This window comes from Mustelus asterias, chromosome 13, assembly GCF_964213995.1.
Source record: "Mustelus asterias chromosome 13, sMusAst1.hap1.1, whole genome shotgun sequence".
Classification (NCBI taxonomy): domain Eukaryota; kingdom Metazoa; phylum Chordata; class Chondrichthyes; order Carcharhiniformes; family Triakidae; genus Mustelus; species Mustelus asterias.
The window spans coordinates 80,344,826-80,364,624 of NC_135813.1; the positions used below are offsets into that span (position 1 = coordinate 80,344,826).

At 45.2% G+C, this 19,799-nt stretch overlaps 1 protein-coding gene and 1 pseudogene across 1 annotated transcript in view; one reads left to right on the forward strand and one right to left on the reverse strand.

Annotated features, from left to right (window-relative positions):
- The window catches only part of dnah10 (dynein axonemal heavy chain 10), a 268,946-nt gene that overhangs the window by 46,722 nt on the left and 202,425 nt on the right, over nt 1–19,799 (reverse strand). The window contains exons 63-67 of the mRNA XM_078226101.1: nt 19,425–19,704; nt 14,294–14,523; nt 11,803–12,076; nt 9,003–9,107; nt 3,186–3,340 (exon numbers count right to left, since the gene is read on the reverse strand). Of these exons, the coding sequence (XP_078082227.1) occupies nt 3,186–3,340; nt 9,003–9,107; nt 11,803–12,076; nt 14,294–14,523; nt 19,425–19,704 (1,044 nt within the window). The remainder of the gene's footprint in view (nt 1–3,185; nt 3,341–9,002; nt 9,108–11,802; nt 12,077–14,293; nt 14,524–19,424; nt 19,705–19,799) is intronic.
- LOC144502801 (large ribosomal subunit protein eL36 pseudogene) lies at nt 14,836–15,229 on the forward strand (annotated as a pseudogene).

Here is a 19,799-nt window from a genome sequence, read left to right on the forward strand (position 1 = left end):
AGAACCGATGTCAGGGGTAGGTTCTTTACCCAGAGGGTGGTGAGGGATTGGAATGCCCTGCCAGCATCAGTAGTAAATGCGCCTAGTTTGGGGGCGTTTAAGAGATCCGTAGATAGGTTCATGGACGAAAAGAAATTGGTTTAGGTTGGAGGGTCACAGTTTGTTTTTTTTTAACTGGTCGGTGCAACATCGTGGGCCGAAGGGCCTGTTCTGCGCTGTAATGTTCTATGTTCTATGTTCTATGTCTAGAGGCCCCCTATTGGCCCTCCGAGAGCCAGCCCAGGTGGTGACTCTATCCCCGGCCGCTAATTGGCAAAGCCTGGAAAATCACAGTGGGGTGAAGAGTGAGGTCACCATCGTTAAGGAGGTCAACCCTGGATCATCTGAGCCAGAACAGTCCTCTACAAATTACGGCAGCGCATGTTTGACCACAAAAAACTCCACTTGCTCCTGACATCAAGGTCTGGACCCTCGGGGTAAGACCCTGCCCTCGGAGTCTGGAACCATCCTTCTGAACTGCTCTTGGCTTGATGTCCTACTGCTGCCACCAACTGGCCATGAATTCAAGCTACAACTCACATCTCATCCACTCAACCAATTTTTTTTTATTCATCCGTGGGACATGGGCATCACTGGCTGGCCAGCATTTATTGCCCATCCCTAGTTGCCTGAGGGAAATCAAGAGTCAACCACATTGTTGTGGTTCTGGAATCACATGTAGGCCAGACCAGGTAAGGATGGCAGATTTCCTTCCTAAAGGACATGAGTGAACTGGATGGGTTTTTTCTGACAATCGACAATGGTTTCATGGTCACCAATAGATTCTTAATTCCAGGTATTCTTTTCATTGACGTCAAATTTCACCATCTGCCGTGGCGGGATTCAAACCCAGGTCCCCAGAACATTAGCTGAGTTTCTGGATTAATAATCTAGTGATAATTCCAATAGGCCATCACCACCCCTACAGTCTTTACCAATGGTTTTAACTCAAAGCCACCAGCACCTGTAATTTTAAATGCACAATTCCAGGTCGATTGCTTACCGTGTTTTTCACTTTTAACAGATTCCTTGAAGTATGCTGGATCAAAATGAAAAATGTCACACTTCATTCATCCTAAAGATATCACAGTATCATCAAATGAGTGGTCCTCAGGATTTTCTCAGTCTCAAGGGTTAGGTTGGGAGGGGAATAAAGCTTTGACTCAGCACGGTGCTGCATCATGCACTGGTACACCAATCCACAGCTGATCCTACAGAACCACTCTCCAGTGTTGGGAGAAAACTGGAACCAAAGCTGATCCCAATCCATCTGCGAATGAGTAGTCATGGAAATAGTGGATGTGTTGGATGGCATCTTCCAACAGAATGGCAAATGTAACCCTGCTACTTAAAACAGAGGGAGACAACAGCGAATGATAGGCCAGTTAGTCTAACATCAGCAGTAGGGAAAATGCTGGAATCTATTTTTTAAAATGTGATAACACTTAGAAAATGTCAATGGGATTAGACCAAGTCAACATGGATTTATTAAAGGGAAATCGTGTTTGACAAACCTACTGGAGTTTGAGGACATAACTAGTAAAATAGATACGGGTGAACCAGTGGATTTTTAGAAAGCTTTTGGTAAAGTCCCCCATTAGAGGTTAACATGCAAAATGAAAACACATGGTAGAGTTGACAAGGGGGAACCAGTCGATGTGTTTTTTTTGGACTTTCAGAAAGGATTTGACAAAGTCCTGCATAAAAGATTATCGTGCAAGATTAAAGCGCATGGGATTTGGGGGAAGTGTATTGAGATGGATAGAAAACTGGTTGGCAGAGAGGAAACAAAGAGTAGGAATTAATGGGTCCTTTTCAAATTAGCAGGAAGTAACTAGTGGGATGCCACAGGGATCTGTGCTGGGACCCCAGCTATTCACAAAATATATATTAATGATCTGGACAAGGGAACAAAATGTAACATCTCAAAGTTTGCAGATGATCCCAAGTTGGGTGGGAGGGTGAACTATGACGAGGATGCAGAGATCCTTCAGAATGATCTGGACAGGTTGGGTGAGTGTGCAAATCGATGGCAGATGCAGTATAATTTGGGTAAATGTGAGGTTATTCACTTTGGAAGCAAAAACAAGAAGGCAGATTACTACCTGAATGGCTGTAAATTGGGAGAGGGGAGTGTGCAGCGGGACCTGGCTGTCTTTGTGCCCCAGTCACTGAAGGCAAGCATGCAGGTGCAGCAGGCGATAAAGAAAGTAAATGGTATGTCGGACTTCATAGCGCGAGGTTTCGAATACAGGAACAGGGATGTGTTGTTGCAATTATACAGGGCCTTGGTGAGGCCACACCGAGAGTATTGTGTGCAGTTTTGGTCTCCTTTTCTGAGGAAGGATGTTCTTGCTCTCAAGGGAGTGCAGCGAAGGTTTACCAGACTGATTCCGGGGATGTCCGGACTGACAAATGAGGAGAGATTGACTAGGTTAGGATTGTTTTCACTGGAGTTCAGACGAATGAGGGGGGGATCTCATAGAGAATTATAAAATTCTAACAGGACTAGACAGGGTAGATGCAGGGAGGATATTCCCAATGGTGGGGGTATCCAAAACCAGGGGTCACAGTCTGAGGACTCAGGGTAGACCATTTAGGACGGAGGTGAGGAAACATTTCTTCACTCAAAGAGTGGTGAGCCTGTGGAATTCATTACCACAGAAAGTAGTTGATGCCAAAACATTGAATGTATTCGAGAGGCAGCTGGATATAGCACTTGGGGCGAATGGGATCAAAGGTTATGGGGAGAAAGCAGGATTAGGCTATTGAGTTGGATGATGAGCCATGATCGTAATTAATAGTGGAGTAGGTTCGAAGGGCCAAATGGCCTCCTCCTGCTCCTATTTTCTCTGTTTCATCTCACTATGTGACACACAAAAGCGATGATGATGCAACTGTTGCTGGTACTACAATGACCTCAGTTTCCCATTCCCAACTGTGTTGATTACATAATTCTGAAGTGTTTCTCATTACACAGGAATAGAAGGAGGCCATTCAGCACCTCGAGTCTGTGATATCAGTAAATTAGATCATTGCTTATCTGTATCTCAATTACAGTTGCCTGCCTTTGCTCCATTAGCCTTTGATATTAACATTTGTTCAATAGTCTCCATCACTGAAATGGCAATGAGTTTATTACTTACCGCTTGCCACTCTGCATGATGCATTTGCATGTCGTCTGGAAGTGTTCCAAACTTTTCCGGGAAAGCTTCTGCCAAACGGATAATATCCTCCCAACCTTGATCTGGGAGCCAATGGCATGGCTTCGTTCGCTTGCTTTTCTCCAGTGATATATTTCCTATGAAAAATGCAGAGCTAACTGTAAGCTAATGTCACACAGCACTCCATCCCTGACACCATCAATGAAATATTGCTACTTTGACCAAATGTACTGGGCTGAATGGGGACAATTTGGGAACCAAGTGTAGTGTGTCAAAATTCGCAGATGATACTAAGATGGGTGGAAGAGCAAAGTGTGCAGAGGACGCTGAAAGTCTGCAAAGGGGTATAGATAGTCTAAGTGAGTGGGCAAGGGTCTGGCAGATGGAGTACAATGTTGGTAAATATGAGGTCATCCATTTTGGTAGGAATAACAGCAAAATGGACTATTATTTAAATGGTAAAAAATTGCAGCATGCTGCCGTGCAGAGGGACCTGTGTGTCCTTGTGCAGGAATCTCAAGGAGTTGGTTTGCAGGTGCAGCAGGTAATTAAGAAGGCAAATGGAATTTTGTCCTTCATTGCTAGAGGGATGGAGTTTAAAAACAGCGAGGTTATGTTGCAGCTGTATAAGGTGCTGGTGAGGCCACATCTGGAGTACTGTGTACAGTTTTAGCCTTCTTACTTGAGAAAGGATATACTGGCACTGGAGGGGGTGCAGAGGAGATTCACTAGGTTGATTCTGGAGTTGAGAGGGTTGGCTTATGAGGAGAGACTGAGTAGACTGGGGCTATACTCATTGGAATTCAGAAGAATGAGGGGAGATCTTATAGAAACATATAAGATTATGAAGGGAATAGATAAGATAAAAGCAGGGAAGTTGTTTCCACTGGCGGGTGAAACTAGAACTAGGGGGCATAGCCTCAAAATAAGGGGAAGCAGATTTAGGACTGAGTTGAGGAGGAACTTCTTCACACAAAGGGTTGTGAATCTGTGGAATTCCCTGCCCAGTGAAGCAGTTGAGGCTACCTCATTGGATGTTTTTAAGGCAAGGATAGATAAATTTTTGAACAGTAAAGGAATTAAGGGTTATGGTGAGTGAATGGATAAGTGGAGCTGAGTCCACGAAAAGATCAGCCATGATCTTATTGAATGGCGGAGCAGGCTCGAGGGGCCAGATGGCCTACTCCTGCTCCTAGTTCTTATGTTCTTATGTTAATTTCATCAAACAGCCTTGTGCCAAGGACTCCATTTAATCATTGCAGGACTGTCAGTGGCATCAGAATCCTGATGGGAGGTGAAATGCTGGAAGCGCCAGCTACTCACCATTAGAGAAAACAAAAATCACTTAGCAAAAATTAAGCATTTCCCGTGGATTATCCATCGTCAAATAGCCGTCAGCAAGGTAAAATACAAACCTGAGAAATTAAGCCGTAATTAAAAACATCTGTGCTTGAAAGGATAACGTTACATTTCACATGCTTCACAGTTAATGAATTCCTCTTAAAGTGCAGCTAGTTATTTTGTAATTAAACAGAGCAGCAAATTCACACATAGCAAGATCCCACAAATAGTGCCAAGATAAATGACCAGTTAATCTAAACTGTATTAGCTATTTCTCATCACGCTTAGAAATTGCCCTGAGCTCCGACTCTGTTTCTCTCTCCACAAGAAGTTTTGTAACAATTTTCTACCATCCTCATGGTTCCAAACTCATTAACCCTTCTGCCCGTGTGACTCATTAAGACCATGTACACTGTTTCACTTCATTCCCCATTCTTCAGATCTGTCACCTCCTCAAACAATCCCATGTCAAACACAAACTTGCTTTCCCAAATCCATATTGGCTGTTCCTCATTAGTTCCTCTTGATCCGGATATTTCATAGTTTTATTTTATTTAAGATTCTAAAACTATGTTCCTACCGCAGATGTAAAACTAAGTCTCTTGTGATTATCAGGATTATCACCACCCACTTGCAAAAACCGGCTTTTACACTGGCCTCTCTGCAGTTCTATGGCTCTTGCTCATTCTCAATAGACTAAGGCAGGTTCTAACCCAGCCTGTTCAATGTGATGTAACATAGAAACATAGAAGATAAGAGCAGGAGGAGGCCATTTGGCCCATCGAGCCTGCTCCGCCATTCATTATGATCATGGCTGATCATCCAACTCAATAGCCTAATCCTGCTTTCTCCCCATAACCTTTGATCCCATTCGCCCCAAGTGCTATATCCAGCCGCCTCTTGAATACATTCAATGTTTTGGCATCAACTACTTCCTGTGGTAATGAATTCCACAGGCTCACCACACTTTGGGTGAAGAAATGTCTCCTCACCTCTGACTAAATGGTCTACCCTGAATCCTCAGACTGTGACCCCTGGTTCTGGACTCCCCCACCATTGGGAATATCCTCCCTGCACTTATCCTGTCTAGACTTGTTAGAATTTTATAAGTCTCTGTGAGATCCCCCCTCATTCGTCTGAACTCCAGTGAAAACAATCCTAACCTAGTCAATCACTCCTCATACATCAGTCCTGCCATCCCCGGAATCAGCCTGGTAAACCTTCGCTGCACTCCCTCGAGAGCAAGAACATCCTTCCTCAGAAAAGGAGACCAAAACTGTACACAATACTCTAGGTGTGGCCTCACCAACGCCCTGTATAATTGCAACAACACATCCCTGCTCCTGTACTCAAAACCTCTCGCATTGAAGGCCAACATACCATTTGCCTTCCTTACCGCCTGGTGCACCTGCATGCTTACCTTCAGCAACTGTGCACAAGACACCCAGGTCCCGCTGCACACTCCCCTCTCCCAATTTACAGCCATTCAAGTAGTAATCTGTCTTCTTGTTTTTGCTTCCAAAGTGAATAACCTCACACTTAACTAAATTATACTGCATCTGCCATTGATTTGACCACTCACTCAACCTGTCCAGATCATTCTGGAGGATCTCTGCATCCTCATCACAGTTCACCCTCCCACCCAACTTGGTATCGTCTGCAAACTTTGAGATGTTACATTTTGTTCCCTCATCCAAATCATTAATATATATTGTGAATAGCTGGGGTCCCAGCACCGATCCCTGTGGCACCGCACTAGTTACTGCCTGCCAATTTGAAAAGCACCCATTAATTCATACTCTTTGTTTCCTCTCTGCCAACCAGTTTTCTGCCCAAGGTAGAAAGGCAGATGAGCCACTAAAATGTTGGTTGATGGGATGGGTTGGCCCGGTTCAGTGCATGCATGTTGTCTTCCCAACATGTTCAGCCCCACAGTCAGTGTGACTTCATTCAAAATAGGCACAGGAGGCCGCCAGCCCAGACAGGTGAGGGGCTACTTTACTGTCACCACCCCCCCACTCCCCCACCTCCCAAGATTAAATCATCAGCCCAGCATCTCCAGGGCCTCTGATTTTTCTCTGCCCATTTTTCTGAGTAATTCTACCTCCTTCAGCTTACCAAACCGCTCCAGTGTTTCCCCAGATTTACTGTTATGCATTTCGTTCTTGCTTTTAACTAATTCAAGATTTAGCATCTTCCCAATAATCCTTCACTCATTGTTACTGAGGAACACTCAGCTGAATAACATTTCACTGATCTAATGCTGAGTTTGACTCCCCAAAACTGCTTGGAAGGTGGGCTTGAGGTTTTTCCTCATCGCCAGGTTGATCTGAGTTGGGATTTCAGTGTCTCAGAATCAGGGTTTGGTGAGAAAATGTTTTGCAGGTTCCGATAGCTGGAGAAGGTGGTTGTACAGAAATGCGAAAGAGAACGATGTCAGAGAGTATCAGAGAAATCTAAATCATGCCCTGAAATATTCAGGGTAATCAATACCGAACACTGATTATCAGCGTGTGGAGGATGGATCCCTCACTTACGCTCACAGATTACTGGAAGGAGAAAACATTAATAATGCATGCTTTTCGAAGGTCTTGCAGCATTTCTACAGGAGCCGAATGAATGGAGGTAATTGCAGGTTTGCCACTGTGTGCTAACCACTCAAGTCACAGATTCACATCTATGTTTCATGGCAATTAAAATCATCCATTAACAAGAGTATATGACATCATTTCTTGCAGAAATAAATCACATTTCTATGTAGACAATTTAAGTAAATCTAAACATGAACAACGGATTTCAAATATTAAAATGTGAAATCATCAAAGTTTTTGAGGCACCCAGTGTCAGAATCGCTGTTCCAGAAACATGCTTCAGCTGAGCATGGATTCAAACCCCACATTATGCGGGGACTGAGGGAGTGCCGCACTGTCAAAGGGTCAGTACTGAGGGAGTGCCGCACTGTCAGAGGGTCAGTACTGAGGGAGTGCCGCACTGTCAGAGGGTCAGTACTGAGGGAGTGCCGCACTGTCAGAGGGTCAGTACTGAGAGAGTGCCGCACTGTCAGAGGGTCAGTACTGAGGGAGTGCCGCACTGTCAGAGGGTCAGTATTGAGGCAGTGCCGCACTGTCAGAGGGTCAGTACTGAGGGAGTGCCGCACTGTCAGAGGGTCAGTACTGAGAGAGTGCCGCACTGTCAGAGGGTCAGTACTGAGGGAGTGCCGCACTGTCAGAGGGTCAGTACTGAGGGAGTGCCGCACTGTCAGAGGGTCAGTACTGAGGGAGTGCCGCACTGTCAGAGGGTCAGTACTGAGGGAGTGCCGCACTGTCAGAGGGTCAGTACTGAGGGAGTGCCGCACTGTCAGAGGGTCAGTACTGAGGGAGTGCCGCACTGTCAGAGGGTCAGTACTGAGAGAGTGCTGCACTGTCAGAGGGTCAGTGCTGAGGGAGTGCTGCACTGTCAGAGGGTCAGTGCTGAGGGAGTGCCGCACTGTCAGAGGCTCAGTACTGAGGGAGTGCTGCACTGTCAGCGGGTCAGTACTGAGTGAGTGCTGCACTGTCAGAGGGTCAGTGCTGAGGGAGTGCTGCACTGTCAGAGGGTCAGTACTGAGGGAATGCTGCACTGTCAGAGGGTCAGTGCTGAGGGAGTGCTGCAGTGTCAGAGGGCTAGTGCTGAGGGAGTACTGCACTGTCAGAGGGTCAGTACTGAGGGAGTGCTGCACTGTCAGAGGGGCAGTGCTGAGGGAGTGCTGCAGTGTCAGAGGGCTAGTGCTGAGGGAGTACTGCACTGTCAGAGGGTCAGTACTGAGGGAGTGCTGCACTGTCAGAGGGTCAGTGCTGAGGGAGTACCGCACTGTCAGAGGGTCAGTACTGAGGGAGTGCTGCACTGTCAGAGGGTCAATGCTGAGGGAGTGCTGCACTGTCAGAGGGTCAATGCTGAGGGAGTGCTGCACTGTCAGAGGGTCAGTGCTGAGGGAGTGCCGCACTGTCAGAGGGTCAGTACTGAGGAAGTGCCGCACTATTAGAAGGTCAGTACTGAGGGAGTGCCGCACGGTCAGAGGGTCAGTACTGAGGGAATGCTGCACTGTCAGAGGGTCAGTAATGAGGAAGTGCCGCACTATTAGAGGGTCAGTAATGAGGGAGTGCCGCACCGTCAGAGGGTCAGTACTGAGGGAGTGCCGCACTGTCAGAGGGTCAGTACTGAGGGAGTGCCGTACTGTCAGAGGCTCAGTACTGAGGGAGTGCTGCACTGTCAGCGGGTCAGTACTGAGGGAGTGCCGCACTGTCAGAGGGTCAGTGCTGAGGGAGTGCTGCACTGTCAGAGGGTCAGTACTGAGGGAGTGCCGCACTGTCAGAGGGTCAGTACTGAGGGAGTGCTGGATTATTATGGATTTACAATTGAAAACAGGATGCTATATAACTGACACCCAGGCATAGAAATAACTTCTGTTTGGAAATGTACCTTTCAAAAAGAATTCCAGTTCTTCCTGAGGAATCCGCTGTTCCGCCTGCTCAATCTTTATTGTCATGTTGAATGAGAAAAGCAACTTGTGTCGCTCAAACAGACCTGGAAGGACAAGGAGATGTTAACCTTAAAAATAAGTTGAAAGGTTCATTTCTGCAAGCAGCAATGTGAAGGATTTCCATATTAACCTTTGCCAACATCAAAAACACCAGGGTCAACAGACATGGGGATCAGTGTTAAACTTTCCACTTTCAATGCAAGTTCACCCAATTGTGCCTGTCTGGAAAAATGTTAATCTCCCCCCGTTTTTGCTCACACATTTGCACCCATGAACCAGTGCAGTCAGGCAGTGTTTTAAATGTAATTTTGCAGAAAATATATTCCCCTGGTGATGATCCCCAGCATCAACGTAAGCAGCAGAAACGACAATGGCAAACCCAGCCCTGTCCACCCTGCAAAGTCCTCCTTACTAACCATAAGACCAAAGATACAGGAGCAGAATTCGACCAGTCGGCTCATCGAGTCTACCCTACCACTCGATCATGGCTGATATATTTCTCAACCCTATTCTCCCACCTTGTGCCCGTAAACTTTGATTGCCTTACCAATCAAGAACCTATGTCTTCAATATACTCACTGACCGAGGTCAGACTAACTGGCCTGTAATTTCCTGTCTTTTGCCTCCCTCCCTTCTTAAACAGGGGTGTTACATTCATCATTTTCCGGTCCTCCCTGACTCCAGTGATTCCTAGAAGATCACCACTAATGCCTCCACAACCTCTTCAACTATCTTCTTCAGAACTCTGGGCTGTAGTCCATCTGGTTCAGCTGATTTATCCACCTTCAGACCTTTCAGCTTCCTTGAGGAAAGACGTAGTGGCATTGGAGGCAGTTCAGAGGAGGTTCACTGGATTGATTCCAGAGATGAGGGGTTTGTCGTATGAAGAGAGATTGAACAGGTTAGGCCTATACTCTCTGGAATTTGGAAGAATGAGGGGAGATCAAATTGGGGTATTCAAGGTGATAAAAGGTATGGATAGAGTAGACACGAGCGGATGTTTCCTCTTGTGGGGCATTCTAGGACGAGAGGTCATAGTTTTAGGATAAGGGGAAGCAAATTTAAAACAGAGTTGAGGAGAAACTACTTCGCCCAAAGGGTTATGAATCTGTGGAATTCGCTACCCCAAAGTGTGGTGGATGCTGGGACAGTGAGTAAATTTAAGGAGGAGTTAGACAGATTTTTAATTGGTAATGGATTGAATGGTTATGGGGAGAAGGCAGGAAAATGGGGTTGAGGAGCATATCAACCATGATCGAATGGTGGAGTGGACTCAATGGGCCAAATGGCCTAATTCTGCTCCTATATCTTATGAACTTATGAATAGATCATGCAACTCAAAACTGGGCATCCATTAAGTGCTGTGGGCCATCAGCAGAGAATTGTGTTCAACCACAATCTGCAACCTCATGGCCCAGCATATCCCCCACTCTACCATTACCACCAAGCCAGGTGATCAACCCTGGTTCAATGAAGAGTGCAGGAGGGAATGCCAGAAGCACCAGGCATACCTAAAAATGAGGTGTCAACCAGGTGACGCTACAACACAGGACTACTTGTATGTCAAACAGCATGAGCAGCATTTAATAGACAGATCTAAGCAATTCCACATAACCAATGGATCAGATCCTAGCTCTGCAGTCCTGCCACATCCAGTCATGAAAGGTGATGAACAAGTAAACAACTCACTGGAGAAGGGAGTTTCACAAATATCCCCATCCTCAATGGTGGAGGAGCCCAGCACATCAGTGCAAAAGATAAGGCTGAAACATTCGCAACAACCTTGAGCCTGAGGTGCCAAGTGGATGATCCATCTTGGCCTCCTCCTGAGTCCCCCAAAGATTGACAGATGTCAGTCTTCAGCCAATTCGATTCACTCCAAGTGAGATAAAGAAACAGCTGAAGGCACTGGATACTGCAAAAGCAATGGACCCTGACAATATTCCAGCAATGTACTGAAGACTTGTGCTCCAGAATTAGCCACACCTCCTGCCAAGCTGTGCCAGTAGCTGCACTGGACCTCTAGCTGCACAACTGGGGTGGCACGGTGGCTCCGTGGTTAGCACTGCTGCTTCACAGCGCCAGGGACCCGGGTTCGATTCTCATCTTGGGTCACTGTCTGTGTGGAGTTTGCATGTTCTCTCTGTGACTGCGTGGTTTTCCTCCGGGTGCTCTGGTTTCCTCCCACATCCTGAAAGACGTGCTGATTAGGTGCATTGACCTGAACAGGCGCCGGACTGCGGCGACTAGGGGAATTTCAGTGACTTCATTGCAGTGTTAATGTAAGCCTTACTTGTGACTAATAAACTTTACTTTACAACACTGGCACCTATTCCCAGCGATGGACAAAAAGCAGAACAACCCAACCCGGCCAATTGCTGCCCCATCAGCCTATTCGCGATCATCAGCAAAGTGCTGGGAGGGGTCAGGGACAGTGCTTAATGACAGAGATAGCGAAGAGTGAAACTGTGGAGGATTTAAATACACAAATGAGAATTTTAATTCTGGGCAACTGGAAGCTAATGTAGGTTCTCAGCATCAAGGGAGTGACCGGTGGAACAGGGTGCGAGAAAGGATACATGCACAGAGTTTGGGATGAGCTGAACTTTAAAGAAGGTGGGAAGATGTGTCACTTATGCAACAAATAGCACAATGTAACTTAACACTTAATCAGTTTTGCTCGATACAGTTAGTATTTAAAACAACGCTGCAGTAAGATTGTAGCATCGCAACACTGACCTGTGCAGCCATAGTTGTACATATTAAGGGTTAATGCTTTCATGATGTTCCTCAGTCGCTTCTGAAGTATAGAGTCAGGTAAAGATTTGCGGAGAGATAAATCAAAGACGTCGAGGAATGATGCCAAAGAATACTGATACATGCTATTAACCAGTGCCATCTCAGCTAGGACAAAAAACAAAATTGCGCCCCTTTTGGCCGCTGGGCGATATCCATCGCGTAATTTGTCAATATCCACGGCGGTCTTTTCAGCTAGTATTAGTTTCTCCATCACCTGTCAAAAGGCAATAGTTCACACTGAGTTTATAGATATCAAATCATTAGATTAGACTGACCCGACATGATCTGTTACTGGTCTAAGTTGACTGTATTACATGTTCACAGTGTCTTCTTTATAATATACAAAGTGATACAGTGAGAATCAACAGCAAAAAGGGGGCAAATATATCATGAATTTGAGAGCACGGAAATAATTGGAAAAATTGGACAGAGGCACGAGTGTTACAAACCACGCTGATGCTAAACATCAGCTTACCCCAAAACCCAGACGTGGAATACCGCCTAAAGCTGTTTTCCGTTTCACCGAAGGAATAATCTGTTCAGTTTGAGTTTTGGATTTTAAACAGCAGCCCTTTAGCAATAACTTGTCTTGGGAAGACGCTGCTTTCTGCTGCTGGGTGTGGCTATAATGGTAGCTGCTTCTACTGTATTCTTTTCTCCAAAGAACAAAGAAAATTACAGCACAGGAACAGGCCCTTCGGCCCTCCAAGCCTGCACCGACCATGCTACCCGACTTAACTAAAAACCCCTATCTTTCCGGGGACCATATCCCTCTATTTCCATCCTATTCATGTATTTGTCAAGATGCCCCTTAAAAGTCACGATTGTATCTGCTTCCACTACCTCCCCCGGCAACGAGTTCCAGGCACCCACCACCCTCAGTGTAAAAAATCTGCCTCGTACATTCCCTTTAAACCTTGCCCCTCGCACCTTAAACCTGTACCCTCTAGTAATTGACTCTTCCACCCTGGGAAAAAGCTTCTGACTATCCACTCTGTCCATGCCTCTCATAATCTTGTAGATTTCTATCAGATCACCCCGCAACCTCCATCGTTCCAGTGAGAACAAACCAAGTTTCTCCAACCTCTCCTCATAGCTGATGCCCTCCATACCAGACAACATCCTGGTAAATCTTTTCTGTACCCTCTCCAAAGACTCCACATCCTTCTGGTAGTGTGGCGACCAGAATTGAACACTGTATTCCAAGTGCGGCCTAACTAAGGTTCTATAAAGCTGCAACGTGACTTGCCAATTTTTAAACTCAATACCCCGGCCGATGAAGGCTGGCATGCCGTATGCCCTCTTGACTATCTTCTCCACCTGCATTGCCACTTTCAGTGACCTGTGTACCTGTACACCCAGGTCTTTTTGCCTATCAATACTCTTAAGGGTTCTGCCATTTACTGCCTGTATTAGACCTTCCAAAATGCATTACCTCACATTTGTCGGGATTAAATTCTATCTGCCACTTCTCCGCCCAAGTCTCCAACTGATCTATATCTTGCTGTATCCTCTGATGGTCCTCATCGCTATCTGTAAATCCACCAACCTTTGTGTCTTTCGCAAACTTACTAATTAATCCAGTTACATTTTCCTTCAAATCATTTATATATATATTACAAACAGCAAAGGTCCTAGCACTGATCTCTGAGGAATATCACTTGTCACAGCCCTCCATTCAGAAACACACCCTTCCACTGCTACCCTCTGTCTTCTTTGACCAAGATGTGGAGATGCCGGCGTTGGACTGGGGTAAGCACAGTAAGAAGTCTCACAACACCAGGTTAAAGTCCAACAGGTTTATTTGGTAGCAAATACCATAAGCTTTCGGAGCACAGCTCCTTCGTCAGATGGAGTGGATATCCACAATGTCTATCGCCAAGAGTGGCTCAATACCTTCACTAATAAGTGAGTTGTCCAAGTCTCGGCCTGCAGCAGGCGGTGAAAGAATGGACAAGAGGGAAAACCTACTTGACCTTGTCCTCAACAATCTATACGTCGCTGATGCATCTGTACATGACAATAACTTGTAGAGACAAAGTCCCATCTGCACAATAAGGATGCCATCCAATGTGTTATGCGACGTGACCACTCTGCTAAATGGAATAGTTTCAGAACAGATCGAATCTAAGCTCTGCAGTCCTGCCAATTCCAACTGCGAATGGTGGTGGGCAATTAAACAACTGACTGGAGGAGGAGACTCCACAAACATCCCCATCCTCAATAATAGAGGAGTCCAGCACATCAGGACAAGAGACAAGGCTGAAGCATTTGTAATTGTCATCCTTCCCTCCCTGTGTTTAGGAACACTGCAGGAGGTGGATTCTGGATAACCCACACTCATCTAACAGAGAAGGGCATGGTGGGATGGCACCAAAACACTGCATTGCCAGTGAGATAACAAAGATTAGTTCCATTATAATCCATCTACCTCAGTGGCTTTAGTCTTGGTCTCTTCCAGAGTTTCGACAAGTTCGACATTGTCCAGCATGTTGCCAGTGGAAGTTGCCAGTTCACGTAGAAGAGAATCCTCGAGATCCTTCAATAGCTTCTTGTTTTCACTGGTCTCCTTGATCAAACGCTCCCTCTGTTCCTCAAGTTCTTTCCGCTCAAAGGCCACAATTACACTCAGTAACTGATCTTCCAGACCACTTAACGTCACTGCAGAAAGAATGAAACTCAGCAAGAAACCCCAATTTTAAGTTTAATCTATATTACTTCAATGAAATAAATATAACTGACGTTTGTGTGATAAAACCAGGTGTTTACAAAGTGTGGTCTGCTCTGACTGGAATCTCTCCACTCACATTGTCTGTACCTGTAAAGACTTGATTACCTGTAAAGACTCGCATTCCAACCATTATCTTGCAAATTGAGTTTGTGTCTATATATGCCCTGTTTGTGAACACAACTCTTCACTCACCTGAAGAAGGAGTAACACTCTGAAAGCTCGTGCTACCAAAACCTGGTTTACGTGACTTAACAGAGAAGCGGAAATGGCGATCAGGTATCCCATGGCAGTTGGCCTGCGCAAAGGTCACCCTGTAACCAAGAATGAAACCAGCCCAAGGCAGTGCCGTAGAAGAGGGCGTCTAACCAAGCACACCAAGTTTGTCAGAGATCTGATCCGTGAGGTCTGTGGTTTTGCTCCCTACGAAAGGCGTGCAATGGAATTGTTGAAGGTTTCTAAAGACAAGCGTGCACTCAAGTTTATCAAAAAGAGAGTTGGCACTCACATCCGTGCAAAGAGGAAGAGAGAAGAACTCAGCAATGTGCTGGCAGCAATGAGAAAGGCACCTGCGAAGAAAGATTAATCTGTACAAAGTTCCTACTATTAAAGTTATTTCAAAATTTAAAAAAAAATAAACCTGTTGGACTTTAACCTGGTGTTGTGAAACTTCTTACTGTGCTTACCTCAGTCCAACGCCAGCATCTCCACATCATGGAATTTTAAAGCCTGTGATTTTTGGGGTTGTCCCTAACTGAAACAAAAACAAGTCGATTTCTGGGAGGTGTTTGTTAATTGGATTTCCTGGCTGACATCAGACATCTGAGAAATCAGCCTCTGATAGGTTGCTAGGCAAACAGAAGCTAATTGGGAAGAATGATGAAGCCTGGGAGACTGGACTGGAACTGGTGGTCAGATCAGGGCAGTGGCTGTGGCAGTATGTACATCAACTGGCTGAAATCTAACAAGCTGCATGAACAGTGAGGCCTGATGGACAGCTGGTTAGTCATTACCAGAGACAACCATGCCATGTATCAGAGTGTTATTGAGTGATCGGATGAAGGTGTTTCTGGAAAAATTACAGCATCAGGACTGAGTAAAGAAGATTCCGCACAATTGTGCCTTGTTGGTGATCACTGTCTCCATGCAACTCGAATAAAGCTGCTGGTCTGAGGCCACATGATGATCAAAAGCAGCATGATGCAAGGTAGCTGAACTCTACCGGAGGACGACTATAATAACTCCAGGAATTAGCTGTAAGGGAACAGTGTTTTATTGCATAAAATACAGCAAAGCAAAACCACAAGACTGTGAATGCAAACAGCTCCCAACTGGGACAACGCAATAATGGACCCACTCAGAAGCCTGCTTTATAAAGGGCTCGGTATACGGGCTCCACCTGCTAAGGTAATTACCAATCACCAGGGAGCTCATATTCTATGAATCATACATGGAGGTCAGTGATTACCCATGCAAGCCTGAGGGGTTATTACAAAAAAAAAGCCAGGAAAGACTTTGGGACTGCTGTGACGCTACTGTGCCTTTAAGAAATGTATTTTATTTTATCCTGTTTCTCTGCAGTTTTTTTAAGCAGGCCTGTTTTTTAAAATATATTGTTGCCGTGATGTCTGTGCCAGTGTCTCTAATTGATGCTGAAGCAATATAATGGGCAATCTGGGTCTAACGCAGTGTCCTGCAGTTTTCTGACCCTTTTGGGAATTGTTGATTTGCGACTGTTTGGCAGGTTGCCTGGTATGCAAGGTAGCTGAACTCTACCAGAGGACGACTATAATAACTCCAGCAGTGCTAACCATTGTGCCACCGTGCCACCCACAAATAAATCTAAATGGTTTCAGCGCTTCAGCATCTACCATAAGAAGGGTAGCAAGAATAATCCAGATAATTATAGGCCGGTGAACCTTACATCAGTGCTAGGGAAATTATTGGAGAGGATTCTTCGAGACAGGATTTATTCCTACTTGGAAATAAGTGGACGTATTAGCGAGAGGCAACATGGTTTCATGAAGGGGAGGTCGTGTCTCACTAACGGAATCGAGTTTTTCGAGGAAGCGATGAAGATGGTTGATGAGTGGTTGTAGGGAGTTGTTTTTCAAATTGGAGACCTGTGACCAGCGGTGTGCCTCAGGGATCAGTGCTGGGCCCACTGTTATTTGTCATTTATATTAATGATTTGGATGAGCATATAGGAGGCATGGTTAGTAAGTTTGCAGATGACACCAAGCTTGGTGGCATAGTGGACAGTGAAGAAAGTTATCTCCAATTGTAACGGGATCTTGATCAATTGGGCCAGTGGGCTGACGAATGGCAGATGGAGTTTAATTTAGATAAATGCCAGGTGATGCATTTTGGTAGATTGATCCAGAGCAGGACTTACTCAGTTAATGGTAGGGCATTGGGGAGAGTTACAGAACAAAGAGATCCAGGGGTACATGTTGATAGCTCCTTGAAAGTGGAGTCACAGGTGGACAGAGTGGTGAAGAAGGCATTCGGCATACTTGGTTTCATCGGTCAGAACATTGAATACAGGATTTGGGACGTCTTGTTGAAGTTGTACAAGACATTGGTAAGGCCACACTTGGAATACTGTGTACAGTTCTGGTCATCTTATTATAGAAAGGCTATTATTAAACTAGAAAGAGTGCAGAAAAGATTTACTAGGATGCTACCAGGACTTGATGGTTTGAGTTATAAGGAGAGGCTGGATATACTGGGATTTTTTTCTTTGGAACGTAGGAGGCTGAGGGATGATCTTATAGAGGTCTGTAAAATAATGAGGGGCATAGATCAGCTAGATAGTCAATAACTTTTCCCAAAGGTAGGGGAGTCTAAAACTAGAGGGCATAGGTTTAAGGTGAGAGGGGAGAGATACAAAAGTGTCCAGAGGGGCACTTTTTTCACACAGAGGGTGGTGAGTGTCTGGAACAAGCTGCCAGAGGAAGTAGTAGAGGCGGGTACAATTTTGTCTTTTAAAAAGCATTTAGACAGTTACATGGGTAAGATGGGTATAGAGCAATATGGGCCAAATGCGGGCAATTGGGATTAGCTTAGGCGTTTAAACAAAAAGGGCGGCATGGACATGTTGGGCCGAAGGGTCTGTTTCCATGCTGCAAACCTCTATGACTATGACTTTATGACTCTATGAGGGTAGAGCAGTGGATGTTCTCTACATGGACTTCAGTAAGGCCTTTGACAAGGTCCCTCAGGGCAGACTGGTGCAGAAGGTGAAGTCGCATGGGATCAGAGGTGAGCTGGCAAGGTGGATACAGAACTGGCTTGGTCATAGAAGACAGAGGGTAGCAGTGGAAGGGTGCGTTTCTGAATGGAGGGCTGTGACAAGTGGTGTTCCTCAGGGATCAGTGATGGGACCTTTGCTGTTTGTAATATATATAAATGATTTGGAGGAAAACGTAACTGGTTTGATTAGTAAGTTTGCAGATGACACAAAGGTTGGTGGAATTGCAGACAGCGATGAGGACCATCAGAGGATACAGCAGGATATAGATCGGTTGGAGACTTGGGCGGAGAGATGGCAGATGGAGTTTAATCTGGACAAATGTGAGGTAATGCATTTTGGAAGGTCTAATACAAATAGGAAATATACAGTAAATGGCAGAACCTTAAGAGTATTGATAGGCAGAGGGATCTGGGTGTACAGGTACAAGGTCACTGAAAGTGACAACGCAGGTGGAGAAAGTAGTCAAGAAGGCATACGGCATGCTAGCCTTCATCGGCCGGGGTATTGAGTTTAAAAATTGGCAAGTCATGTTGCAGCTTTATAGAACCTTAGTTAGGCCACACTTGGAATATAGTGTTCAATTCTGGTCGCCACACTACCAGAAGGATGTGGAGGCTTTGGAGAGGGTACAGAAAAGATTTACCCGGATGTTGCCTGGTATGGAGGGCATTAGCTATGAGGAGAGGTTGGAGAAACTTGGTTTGTTCTCACTGGAACGACGGAGGTTGAGGGGAGACCTGATAGAAGTCTACAAGATTATGAGGGGCATGGACAGAGTGGATAGTCAGGAGCTTTTTCCCAGGGTGAAAGAGTCAATTACTAGGGGTCATAGGTCTAAGGTGCGAGGGGCAAGGTTTAAAGGAGATGTACGAGGCAGGCTTTTTACACTGAGGGTGGTGGGTGCCTGGAACTCGCTGCCAGGGGAGGTAGTGGAAGCGGATAAAATAGTGACTTTTAAGGGGCGTTTTGACAAATACATGAATAGAATGGGAATGGAGGGATATGGTCCCCGGAAGGGTAGGGGGTTTTACTTGAGTCGGGCAACATGGTCAGTGCAGGCTTGGAGGGCTGAAGGGCCTGTTCTTGTGCTGTAATTTTCTTTGTTCTTTGTTCATAACATATGTTATCACAAAGAAGGATAAAAACAGCAGCATCATGGGGAATATCATCACTTCTAAGTCATGCAGTTCAATTTGGGATGTATGTTGCTGTTCCTGGATACACACTCAGTCAATGTCCTGAAACTCCCTAACAAACATTACTGTGGGAACAACTTCACCACAATGATGCAATAGTACAAGAAGATGGCTCACCACCATTTTCTCAAGGAAGAACTAGGGATGAGAAATAAATGTGGCCTCACCAGCTTTGCTGCCATACCGAACAACAATGTTGTAAGTGCCAGTATTCCTTCTTATATCAATCTCTTAAATTACTGGACACAAATAAAACTTTGATCAAGTAGCAAATGATTCATTCACTCCAGCTAGAAAGAATTTCTATACTAGGTTAAATTTGCTCTTGTGGATACATGATGCAGATTTTTGATGAGGCAATACAGACTGCTGTAAGACTTACCAGTATAATTTATCACCATGGATTTCCCAAATACTGAAGGTTGGTACTTGGGGTTTGACAGCTTTGTGTTCAGGTACATTTTGAAGTTAGGATCATAGTCAACCTCCTTGTCACCGAGCCTAATAAAATAACGCCCTTGCTGTCCTTCAATGTTCTTTTCCAGGACATTATCAATCACTGGATCAATGTATTCATCCACATCTTGGAACAAGAAGGGAAATCCATACTTAATGGCCATCTCCAATTGTTTCAGGAAATCAGGATCATTAAATGAAGAGATCTGGAAGAGTTCAGACACAATTACCATTTGTCACCATTCCTAGTGCATTAATTCAGTGAAGAAATGTGTAACAGAGTGAAAGGTATCACAACAGA